This window comes from Podarcis raffonei, chromosome 14 (genome assembly GCF_027172205.1).
Source record: "Podarcis raffonei isolate rPodRaf1 chromosome 14, rPodRaf1.pri, whole genome shotgun sequence".
Classification (NCBI taxonomy): domain Eukaryota; kingdom Metazoa; phylum Chordata; class Lepidosauria; order Squamata; family Lacertidae; genus Podarcis; species Podarcis raffonei.
Genome location: NC_070615.1, coordinates 3,370,282 through 3,383,403, shown reverse-complemented (window position 1 = coordinate 3,383,403; position 13,122 = coordinate 3,370,282). Strand labels below are relative to the sequence as shown.

Here is a 13,122-nt window from a genome sequence, read left to right as displayed (position 1 = left end):
AGAAAAAAAATACTCTCTCCCTCTTTGTGCAGCGCCTCTCCAGCAAAGCGGGAGGAGAAATGGAAGGGGCTCCGTTTCTCCTCTCACTTCGCTGAAAAGGTGCTGCGCAGAGAGGGAAAGCTGCGCAGCGCCTCTCCAGCGAAGCAAAGTCAGAACAGCAAGAGGGATCGCTGCGCAGCGAAAGCAGCGATCCCTCTTGCTATTCTGGCTTCTGGGATAGCTGCGCAGCCTGCATTCGCTGCATAAGACACACACACATTTCCCCTTACTTTTTAGGAGGGAAAAGGTGTGTCTTATAGAGCGAAAAATACGGTAATGGTAATAATAATAATAATAATAATAATAATAATAATAATAATAATAATGCTAAGTTGTGTGTGTGTGTTGTACAGATGGGGGTGGGGTGGGGTAGAGAAGCAGGTAGCTCTTGCTTTACAGCAGTATCTTAATGGAAAAAGATTGTGCTTGCATTTCCTCAGCTGTGACTATTAGTTCCATTAGCTACCTACACACTAGCCCCTATTCCAATGAGTCACCCTCACGTACTGGTGCGATTGCTGCTTTTCTCAGCAACTGGATGGTACAGACAGCTGGCGGTAGTTGTTGAACACACATTGCATCACTTAAGTTGAGAACAACTAGATCATTGTGCACAGGAAACAGGACTTCCTACCTCTTCAGAAAGAACTCTGTGCACAGAATTTATTATGTGATTAACTTGATATGTGCACAGTCTGCACTCTTCTTATAAGGTGTTCCATTTATTTTAGGTTATTACTGAGGTTTTATGCTTACTTAAAGTTTTCTGTTCTATTTAATATAATTCATGTAAGTTCAGAGTTATACATGTGGGATTTTGGAAGAAGTATAGTTGGCCAGTGTGGTCCTGTTGGCAATTCTGGCCCGTTGTGTGATGACACAGGATACAGCCTTTTCTGGTGGAGTTGTCCAGTTGTGGAACTCCCTGCTGCTGGAAGTGCAGTCGTTTCCCTTGTTGACAGTTTCAGATCAAGTGAAGACATCTTGGTTTCTCTTTGGAGCTTTTCGGGGGAGGTGAGCTAAAAAGCTGTCTGGTCTACTGCAGTGGTAATTTTGTGATAATTTCAGTTTTATAGTTTTAAAATTTATGCTGTTTCATGGTATGTTTTACTGGAGTTTTGTATACCTCTCTGGGATCCTTTGGGGAGGAGGAGAGTCTATAAGAGTGTAGCACCACCCCAGGATGCTGGACTACGTCAACCATTGGTCTGATCCAATTAGGGTCCTACTAATTTGCTCTAGAAGTAGAAATTGCTATAGATATTATTTCTGTGCATAGTGGCAATATGACCACCAGTTTTATTTGCCTATAAATTCTCTTAATTGAAAAACACGTGCTATCTGTTATCAGATTTTGAACAGTTGTGTGTTTATGTGTGTTTGAGAAAGAGAAAGAATTAATTATTTGGTTTAGCCTTCATTGTGTTTTATTTGTATTTTTATAATGTTTCTAAATTATGAAGATATTTATAGCTTACATATTTTACATTAAGGGAATATTAAGGGACCGCCCTTGGTTGTGGTGAAGAAAAGCAAAATACTCCATATGTAACAAAATAAGCATTAAATAAACACTTATGTGTTGCCATGGGGATTTCACTGAGAAGGCAATGATATGGCCTTTATTGCAAAAAACCATTTTTATCCATCTGATTTGAATAATTATTGCCTAATATCCCAGATCCAGGTGCTCTTGGAGGAAACTGATTTTCTAGATCTGTTTCAATCAGAGTTTAGGCCCAATTGTAGCACAGAAGCTGCTTTGGTTGCCCTGCATAGTGACCTCTGTCAGGAAAGAAACAGGGAAATGGGTCTTTGCTAATACTCCTCAACTCCTGAGCAGCTTTCAGTACCATTGACCACAGTATCCTTCTGGAGTGACTGTCCAATTTAGGGGTGGCTGGCACTGCTTTGCGGTGGTTCCAGTCCTACTTGGATGGACGTTCCCAGAGGGTGTTACTTAGGGAATGCTTTTCAGCCCCATGGAGCCTTCAATGTGGAGTTCCTCAGGGCTCATTCCTCTCCCCCATGTTGTTTAACATCTACATGAAACCGCTTGGTGGGGTTATCTGGAGGTTCGGAGTACGTTGTCAGCAGTATGCTGATGACACCCAGCTCTATTTCTCCTTTACATCTGCAAGTGAGGCCGTTGAAGTGCTGAACCAGTGTCTTGCCTTGGTAATGGACAGGATGAGAGCCAACAAAGTGAAGCTTATTCCAAATAAAACTGAGGCACTGTTAGTAGTCCTTAGACCAGATGGATGGAAGCTTGCCTGCTCTTGATGGGGTCACACTCCCTCTGAAGGAGTGGCTATGTAGCTTGGGAGCATTTCTGGATCTGTTGTTGCTTTAGGCTCAGGTGGCCTCAGTGGCATGGAATGCCTTCCATCAGCTTTGGCTGGTGGCCCAGCTGTGACCTTATCTGGACAGAGATAGCCTAACTTCTGTCGTCTATGCTCTGGTAACCTCTAGGTTAGATTACTGCAACACATTATATGTAATGTTTCTGAATACGGTTCAGAAACTTCAGCTGGTACAGAATTCAGAACCCAGGTTGCTCACTGGACAAGACAGTTTGAGCATATAATGCCAATCCTGGCCTGACTGCACTGGCCGCCGATTAGTTTCTGGGCCCAATTCAAAGTGTCCTATAAAGCCTGAGATGGCTCAGGACTGCAATACCTCAAGGACCACCTCTCCCCATATGAACCGGTCCGGACCCTGCAATCATCATCTGAGGCTCTTCTTTGTGGGCATTTTCTGTGGTGGCTCCCTGCTTATGGAATGTTCTCCCTGGGGAGGCTCGCCAGGCGCCTTCATTTCATGTCTAGGCGCCAGGCAAAAACATTCCTCTTCTAGGCCTTTGGATTATTAAACAGTTGATGGTCTTCTAAACTGTATGTGTGAAATTACTTTTTTGTTTGTTACTATGATATGTATTTTTGTGTTTTTATTTTGTAAACCTCCCTGTGATCTTCAAATGAAGGGTGTGCTCTTCAGTTGTAAATATGCCTAAAGCCATCTACCGAGTTTATCTTTGAGCGTGAGAGTCAGATGCAAGACTACAGATCAGAAGGTTCTTGGTTCACAGTTCATTCTCAAAGCCACTGAGCTACACCATCTGTGGTGTCTGTGTAACTCAAGGCTCTGCATATTTTTAAAGTTGGTTGATGATATTTTATATAACTACACATTTAAAGGGCCAGAATTTCATTCTTTGTGCTTAATAACAAAGCAATAAAATACATTACTGTTAATATGAACTGGACTACATAATTTGACAGTAATGACCGCTCCCCGCTTAAAACGGGGGGTGCCCTTTGCGTGGACGCGTGCAGCCCTGGATCTGGAGTGGCCCCATCAGCATAGGCTTTGCCTTCCCTCAGGTGGGATACCTGGAGGTCCCCGCCTACCTCAGTGAGTTGTCCAATCCCACCTGGGGGAAGCGTTGCCAGGGAAACCAGGCCAGGTAGGGGGAGGGATTACCTGCCCACACAATAGAGGGAGGATCTTACCTGGTAATCCTCACTTGGCTCCAGAGCTTCTCCCACCCTACCCACCCTCAGTTAATGTCTTCTTTTGCAGGTTGACTTTTCTTCATAGGTTTTGCAGGTTAACCTTTCTCCACAGGTATGCGGGCGCTGCTACGATAAGGTCGCTGTTAAAGGGCCGGAAAGGAATTTCCCTGCATTGGCAGGTTTCGCCTTTCCCGTAGCAAAACGTCACAACTTTGGCGGTATCAGGCCTTGGGCGGAATCCTTTAGTCCATCTTCCTCTTTGCGGCGGCGATACCAGGGTTCCCCGTTAAAGGGGTTTCTGAAGGGAGGCTTTGACCGTACGCCGAAAGGTCGTCATTGCTCTCCCCTGCGGCGGCAACGTAACGGGGGCGGCTATCTCTGCTTGAACATATGTTCTCCAGAGCCAGCCCACCCCCCCCACACACACACACACTGGATAACCCTGAAGCTCCCTAGGTCCCCGGCTGGGGACTGGGGAGGGAGAACGCCCAATGCCTGAGCCAAGGTCTACCCACATTTGAAATTTAATAAAGTTGTGGCCAATTTAATCCCATAGCACGTTGTCTTGAGTCGTTATTCCACATGACGGGGGGGACCACTCGGGATCTGGGGACTCCGCCTGTCCACGCAAAGAGCCCTACAATGCTTGGCTGTTGCTGTTTTGTTTTGGTTTTTTTAATAAAAACAAAACCTTTCCCCTAAATGAGTCTACAGTTTCACTCTAAATACTAGAGTGTGACAATGGCTAGTTTAATCTTGTAAGTAGTTGGTTTCACTTCCCATGGTCATCACTGGGTGGTTGGGCCATGCCTTGGTGGAGAAGCAAAGCATAGTATCTTTCATGTACTGACATGACATATCATCATATTGCTCCTAAACTTGATTGTGATGCAACAAGGGGAGTGCAACAATGAAACAAGGAGTGCTACCATGAGATAAATATCATTGTATACAGCATTGGGCTCTCAAGCTTGCCATCTCAATTACAAAGCCACCTCACACTTTTAATATGAGAAGCAGCAATCTGGGAATTGCCCTGGGAATACTATTCACCATTCTCCTGATGATTGCTATCATTGTTATACTCAGAAGAGATTCCCTAACATGGCTGTACAAAAGTCTGGTGAATCTTCCCTCTCTGACAAAACAGACATCACCAGTTGCTTCTGAGGAAAACTCTAGCGAGACCGAAAGGCCTCGCGATGAAAGAATTAGTAGCTCTGCATTGGAAGAGAAAAATGATAGTGGTCATCACACTTCAGCCGAGGTGGAAGGAAACTTGGAATCCAATGCAAGCAAAACTTCCAGGCATGGACTGATAAATGAAATGATAAGATTGTGAGCCTATGGGCAAGGCCTATAGTAGTAGTGGTTTTGCCTGTTTTAATATTTCAGTAATCCCTACAAGAATTATCTAAGGTTGTATATGGAACTATAACTGTGGAACTCATTCTGAATTGATTTATGCCTATGCTGCTTAAGCACAGGTCTAGAGCAATCTTTCTCTGCCCTGCTGCCTTTAACTGAGACTCGTAAATAGAGTGTGTATTTCAGAGCAGAATTCATTTTTGCAGTTTATTTTAACCAATCAATAACAATCTTGTGGGTGGAAGATGTGAGAATGTGTGCATGATGGGTTTGGGTATGATAACATTGACTAGAAATGGAACAATGACAGCGACTGCAGCAAGAATGCTTGAAAATGTATAATGATTGTCAGCATTCCAAACTTAGAAAGTTGACGTGGCACCTTTCGATAACCTTTTCTATATAATTCCTTTATTTTTCTCTTTCTAGATGGATGTCTTGTAGCCTGTTGCCAAATCCTGCCACTGCTGCACATTCAGCAGTACTTCTACATGATCCCATGACTCTTGATATGGATGCGGTCCTGTCAGACTTTGTTCGGTCCACAGGGGCAGAACCGGGTTTGGCAAGAGACTTGCTAGAAGGTAAGTTCAAGACTAATGGATCTCAGGAAATGATTCTTCATCATCGCCATCATTTATTAGTGACTTTAATAAATAATAATTCATAAATATTAGCTATCCTTACAAAAGTGACCCATTGCAACTTACAAGCACAGTATAGAGACTAAAATCGATTGTAGCAGACACAAACAAATCAATAGGTTTCCTTCTCTCCATTCTGTGGAAAGATTCTTTTTTTATACACTCCTGATCCCATGATGTAGGACTTTCCTTCATCAGGCCAAGATGTAAGTTGGACTTTTATGAAAGATCGCTTTTTGGTTTTGATTCTGTTATCTGAGAGATCTCAGGAAGTTTCTTGGTTTGTTTTTTCACTTTCTTTGAGAACAACGTGGAGTGCGACGGAATGTGAATAGGTTCTCTGATTTAAAAAAATTATGTACAAGTTTTAGCATTGATGGGTTTTGCTGCTCTGCAAGGGCTGAATGGCTGTTCGCATTCACTGTGTTGGGACTTGCACAGAAGAACTGTAAAGTAAGCTCTGTCCTCGTTTGGTGAGAAGTGGTGGTAGTGCGTAGACAACACTGGATCCCCACTGAGAACATCTTAGATTGGACTCAATATTGGCAGTCCACTTCTGAAAAAGTATAGACTGCTACAGAAACTGTTCATAGCAATTTAGGCAACCAGTTCATGTTTGTGGCAAAGTGGGCTCTCACCCATTAAAAAGGCCCAATACTCTCTGTTGTGTTAGTAAGGTAAAGGTACCCCTGCCCGTACATGCCAGTCTTGACAGACTCTGGGTTTGTGCGCCCATCTCACTTAAGAGGCCAGGGGCCAGCGCTGTCCGGAGACACTTCCGGGTCACGTGGCCAGCGTGACAAAGCTGCATCTGGCGAGCCAGCGCAGCACGCGGAAACGCCGTTTACCTTCCCGCCAGTAAGCGGTCCCTATTTATCTACTTGCGCCTGGGGGTGCTTTCGAACTGCTAGGTTGGCAGGCGCTGGGACCGAACGACGGGAGCGCACCCCGCCACGGGGATTTGAACCGCCGACCTTTCGATTGGCAAGCCCTAGGCGCTGAGGCTTTTACCCACAGTGCCACCCGCGTCCCTTCTGTTGTGTTAGTACAGTGGACTATTTTGGCTACCCTTCTGGAATATTTGTGGTGCACATGTTTAATGTAACTATTGCTTTTATCACAGACTCTGGTAGATAATTATTCCAGTATAAAACCAGATTATTTTAGCAAATGTGATTAATATTGCTAATTTTGAAAACTTCATCTGAACTTTGCTGTGTTTTAGGAATTGAATGTGGCCCTTTAATGACTTCAAGTTTAATCCTTCAGGCTTCAGTCCTTCTTGCCTGAGAGTAAGCCCCATTGAACTCAGTGGGAGGCCGCTTTATGATCACCTACAGAATGTGAGGGGAGGTTGAAATAAAAATGAAAGGAAATGCAAACTGAATATTGCCATTTCTGATGTCAGATTTGTGTCCTAAATTCACATTCCCAGTGGGGGGAACATTTCAACCTCCCAGGACAGACGTAACCTAGAAGTAACTATCCTTGGCATACCAATGTGTCTGACTTATTTGTTTTCTATATTACTACTGTTAGTTATGTACAGGCGACTCCCCACTTACGCGGGAGTTACGTTCTGGGCCTCCATGTACATCAGTGAAATGCACGTAAGTGGGGAGCACCCTGGAGAATCCTAGTGGTTTGCGAGGAGACCCTCCCTAGAGGCAATAGAGGATGCAGCGTGTCAGGGCTGGAGTCAGGCGCAAGTCAGCAAGCAAGGAGCAGACTTTGTCAGAGAAGTCAACTCTTTATTCAAATAAATGGCATACAACTCTGCAACACTTCCCAGTAACTCTTGCCCCTATAGAGCAATTGCTAGGACTGATGGTCCCTGCTTTCAACCCCCTCTAAGGCTCTTCCTCTGCTGGATGTTTCCAAAGCAGTCTTAAACTGTGCCTGCACATCTCTAATCTCTGCTCCGCTCTACACATCACTCTGTGTGACCTTGGAGACAAGGGAGGAGAGGAGCTTGTCACAGTAGGAGAGGCAGGCTCCCTGTATTCTTCTGCAGCCTCTTACCCCATCTCCTTTGCTTCAGCCTCTGAGTCAGAACTGCTCCTTGTCACAGGCTCTCCCTGCTCACTAAATCCTGTTGCTCCCTCAGTATCTAACAACTCCTCCCACTCTTCTCCCTCTGACCTTTCCTGGGTGTCCCACCACCAATCCTTGAGCTCTGAGCCTTTCTTCTCTGGGCTTTCCCTTGGGCTTTCCTCCAACTGGTTCCTCCTACCACTCCTCATCATCCAGCCAGTGCCTGACACAGAGGGCTTTGTGGAGGCTGCTCAGCCTCCCCACATAGCACAGCAGCAGCAGCCGCTTCCCCGTGCATCAGCTGAGCAGCCAAACAATGCCCTGCTGCACCTCCAGCTGGCATGGAAACCCTTCCCAGATCACAAAGAGGACGTCCTCTTCCAGCTCTGGGGAAGGTCTCACAAGCCAGGAGGGCTCTCCCAGGTGCTCCCCACTTCTGGGTTCCACTTCCAAGTTCCTGGCACTGCAAGTGTGCATGGTTGCAAGGAAGTAGATTATGCACAAATGGAGAATTGCCTGCAATCAACACTCTTGGTATTTATCTGCATTTTATTTGCCCCTGATTTAAAAGTTTACAAATCCTCTTCCCACCATTTGTATATTGACCTGTAACTCATATATCCTCGGCAGAGTAATTGTGGTATTGGCACTTTGAGTCTGGTTATAATTTATTGGGCTTTGTGAGGAAAGTCACATTCTAACAAACTTAGTGAAGAAATCACTGTGATATTGCAGCATTTTTTTTAAAAAACCCATTAATTTTAAATGGCAAAAAGAGCACATTTGTCTAAATCAGCGAATGATACATTTGTTCTTTTTTGCGCTAAGCCATCTGTATCAGAACTATATCGCCACCTGCTACTTGGAATAATTATCACCCACCTCCAGCTTAATATATTGCTTAATTGAGGTAGGTACAATTTGCCACAAGGGAGCCTGAATGACCACAGTCTGGTGAACTGACTCAGCATTAGTTAATACCTAGGTAATCCATCTTTGTATACCCCCAATGAGCACACACTTGATAGGCGCAGGCCCAGTTTTCCACCTACAGGTAATGGTGCATATTACCATACTTTTCCGTGTATAAAACTAGGTTGTTTTTTTACTAAAAAATAATGTTAAAAGGGGGAGTAGTCTTATACACGGGGGCAATCTCCCCCATTTTCTTAATGTTGAGTCCCGCAAAATACACGGGGTGTGTGTAAAATATGGTAAATCATGCCCAACATTATTCTGCTAGCTATTCAGGTGATACAGAAATCTTCTCCTTCTTAAGAAATGAATGTTAAAACTTGGTAGAATTTGAACACTTTAAAAAATTTGAGGAAAGAAATATTTGCTAATAATCAGCATGTACACATTTCTAACATTTTAATGTGAAATGTTCCTTTTTGAATTGTCAGGAAACCTGTAGTTTGACATATATGTCAACATTTCTACCTCCCTCAACCTACAGAATTGGTTCATCTGTTTGATTGTTCACAACCATAGTTTGTGAATTGTTATATTCATTTACAAGCCATTAACTAATGCTCTTTTCTTGTCCCGTATTGTCAACACAACACTGGCTTTCTGCCAGTCAATATCAATGAGAACTAAAAAGTGTGTCACCTTTCCAACAGAGTAATATTTCATGTTCTTTTTCTAGTCAAGATAAATTGAAAATGCAGCCCTCCTGGTTATTTTCGTAACCTGCCCTCTGAAGAATTTGGGAATAGAATTTCCATTGTATTTGTCTAATTTGGGATCAAAATAAATTTAAATTATTGAAATGAATCTAAATAGATTAAGTAATTAATCAAAACATGTATGTAAAACTGTGCTTCAAAATTATCAGATACGTGCAAAACATTTCTACTTTTATTTTTTGCTTTTTAAGATGAAAATGTTCATTATAAAACCCAGAGCTCAGGCCATGTTATACACAAATATGTTCTGCATTTACTGTTCTCATCTCTTTATTTATTTTTTAAATTAAGCCAGTTAACATTTTAGGCAAAAGTTTCTGAGTCATAAAAAAAAAAGAGCTAGAATAGGTGGTACAGAACGTTATACTTCTATTTTCCCCCTCTTATTCCTTTTGACTGTCAACAATAACATATGTTGTATTAGAAACTGCATGTTCATTCCATTTAAACACCCTGCAAAGTAATTTGGGAATAAACGTGCCATTAAAAAAAATAAACCCTGAGCTAATACATACTGAATAGTAGGACTGACTTCTGCCATAACTGAACAGGTTTTACAATATCAAATAATGTTAAATTCTAACCAGACAGAGCCAGATTGAAATAATAAAAAAAAGATGGTTCCTCTTTTCATCATAAAATGCAGAGGTGACTTATTATTACATGGCCCGTCAATGTCACATTTCATTCTTACAAGTCTTACACATAGAATATTCTCTTGCTGGTGCCAAGAAAAGTCCTATGCAGTCTGTAGTGTATGTGCTTTCCCTGAGGTGTTTCTTTAAAAATAAAAATCTGGAGTGGCTATTAATATCTAGCATTAAGATAATTCTAGAATGAAATGAAAGTAACATTTAAATAATAGTGACTTGGGGGGAAAAACCAACCTGATTGCCTGACGTCGGCCAGCTTTTTAAACATTGCCATTTAAAATAAATGTCAGCATCTAAACTAGTGTTAAGGACTGTCTCACTGTCAGCCTGTTTTTGAAGATGGTCTTCTCAAGAGCCTGCCTTGAGGGAGTCAGGTGATTTCTGACTGTGCTTTGGAAGATGGTTAAGTGCTTTCATCCTTCTGGTGTAAATGATGCCCTAATTCAATAGAGGAAAATGAGAGGCATTATGCTTTGATGAAAACGAATAATCATTGTATGGTTTGAGAGCCAAGGATTACTCATATGTCCTTTACTCTGACTGCTTTTTTGGCAGAGGTAGCTTATCCCATGCAACTCTTTGCATCAGCGTCCTGTTCAACTAAATAACAATGCTACTTGAGTTCTTTCCTTAGGAATAACAAAGCTTTTGCTATAGTAAAAAATAGTGTGTTGTTATTGTTACATGTTAAATAATTATATAAATGCCATTTTTCCCTACAACAAAAAAGTCTCTCAAGGTAGTTGGCTTAGGCTCCAGTGTATTTTTAAACCTACTGTATTTTTCACTCTATAAGACGCACTTTTTCCCTCCCAAAAAGTATGGGGAAATGTGTGTGCATCTTATGGAGCGAATGCAGGCTGTGCGGCTAAGCCAGAGAGGGAGCGCTGCCTCTTGCTGTTCTAGCTTCTGGCTTAGCCCTTCTGTCCCTTCCCCCATCTCCCAGAAAAGCCCCCAAGAGCCGCGCTCCCTTTAAAGAGCCGCGCAAAGCGTGTGTGCGGCTCTTGGGGGCTTTTCCCTTGGGGCTGCCCTTCTCTCGCCTCGGGGAAAAGCCTGCAAGCGCCACACACACGCTCCATGCGGCTCGTGAAAGGGAGCGCTGAGCAGAGGCTGGGACGCATAGAGGCTCTGCTCAGCGCTCCCTTTAAAGAATATTTTTTTCCTTGCATTCCCCCTTGCATTCTTGAAAAGTTCCATTCTCATTATTGAAAGAATTGATGATTTTTAAATAACCTTTTGAAAAGTCACACATTTTCTGTTAAGCAGTTTTGTAGTGCCATTCCCTAACAATCTGTACTCTAGAAATGCTTTGCAGAGATATAAACTTGCTTTAGCGGTGTGCAGCCTTAAAGGCACTCCTCCCTGTGGTTGGCTTCTGATATTTCTATGTGACTGCTGATACACAGCAAAAGCAAACTCTTGAATGTTTCAACAGGAAATGTGGTAGGAAGTGGGGTAAGACACTAATAGATGTATAAAAATGAGCATGAAAAACGTCAAATGTTTTCTGTCTCCTACCTCCATGATAACAGAATCACAAATATGGGAGTGGTTAAGTCATAACCCCCCACTGCCACACAGAGAGTTCTGATTGCTAGGAATAAAAAGGTTTAGAAGGTCCCCCTCCTTCATTATAGTTAGTCTGAGAATTCTTCTTCCTTATTCCAGGAGGAAAAGTGTGATGGTGAGTTTTTCACCTTCTAAAATGCTGCCATGGAGACGAAGAGGGTTTCCCCCGCCTTTGCGATCAGATATAAACAGTTTCCTTCAGGGAATTTATGTCACAGGCTGCTATGCTTGTTTTTAGCTATGTCACAGAAATCCAAAATTAGATTATTTTGCAGCACAAAAGAACATGAATGTGCAAGGCATTAATGATCATGGCTCATCAGAAACTGCCACAATACTCATGGGTGATTGTTCAAGCTAACAACCCTGCCACGTGGTGTTAAAAATTATATGTACAAAATATACACCCAGTGAAACCATATTTAGTACAGATCCCACTGAAGTGAGGCAGTCGTGTACAATACTGAGAACTGCACAGCCTCTGCAAAATAGCAAACTCCACCTTAATAAAAGGAGCATCCTGTTGTCTGCTGGAATGTTGTTTGAAGTGCCCTCCAAATTAGTTTCCATGAAAGTCCATTGTTGTTCTTCGAACCAGTTTGTCAAGGTAGATATTAAGATAGCATATATTTGTTTTTAAAGAAATGATCTGCAACAATAAAGAGAATTTAATGAAGTTTTGGTTGCTCTTTCCTTATTGCATGTATTAATAACCACCATCTTTTTTAAACACATCCCCTGCTGCAGTTTCAGTTATCTTCTTTGTGCTTATTTGCAACTAAGTATGGCCAACGATTAGACCACAGCGCCATCCGCGAATCCCTGTGATGGGGATTTGTGGATGGCGCTGGGAGCTCACCCTGTGATGGGGGTGAGCTCCCGTTGCTCGGTCCTAGCTCCTGCCAACCTAGCAGTTTGAAAGCACGCAGTGCAAGTAGATAAATAGGTTCCGCTCTGGTGGGAAGGTAGACGTTGTTTCCATGAGCTGCTCTGGTTTGCTGGTTTGCTAGTCATGCTGGCCACATGACCCGGAAGCTGTACGCAGGCTCCCTTGGCCAGTAAAGCAAGATGAGCGCCGCAACCCCAGAGTCGTTCGCAACTGGAGCTAACGGTCAGCGGTCCCTTTACCTTTTATGTCCAACGATTAATTTAACTGACAGATAATTTGCTAGTACTGCACTAAGTATTTATTGTATACTTTTTAAAACACATCCCCTGCTGCAGTTTCAGTTATCTTCTTTGTGCTTATTTACTGTACCTCTTGTAAATGTTTTCTCCTAAGGGCATTCACTATGTAGCAGTGATTCTTATCAAAATGTGTTCTAGGACCTCTAGGTGAATGATGGGCAACCTTCTCAGGAAAAAAACAACATATTACCCATTGCTACCATTTCCCCCCTGTGGTGTGCAGCTGTAGAAAAGTGTTGAGTCTTTTCTGGGTCACATTATCAGCTTAACCAGAGCAATAGCAAGGCCCATCATACTCACCTGGGGCTGTTGCAAATTATGTGTTCACCTTAGAAATTGCCCTAGAATCCTCTTATAAGACACCAGGGAGTGACCTTGACAAGATGATGGGGAAGGGGTTCTCGGAAGGTAAAATGTT

General features: G+C 42.8%; 1 protein-coding gene across 5 annotated transcripts in view; it reads left to right on the top strand.

The window, feature by feature from the left end:
- OTUD7A (OTU deubiquitinase 7A) overlaps positions 1-13,122 on the top strand; it is a 120,636-nt gene that overhangs the window by 63,913 nt on the left and 43,601 nt on the right. For all 5 annotated transcript variants that reach the window (XM_053365425.1, XM_053365428.1, XM_053365424.1 and 2 more), the window contains one exon: positions 5,355-5,509. In XM_053365425.1, the coding sequence (XP_053221400.1) occupies positions 5,359-5,509 (151 nt within the window). In that variant the 5' untranslated portion in view covers positions 5,355-5,358. The remainder of the gene's footprint in view (positions 1-5,354; positions 5,510-13,122) is intronic.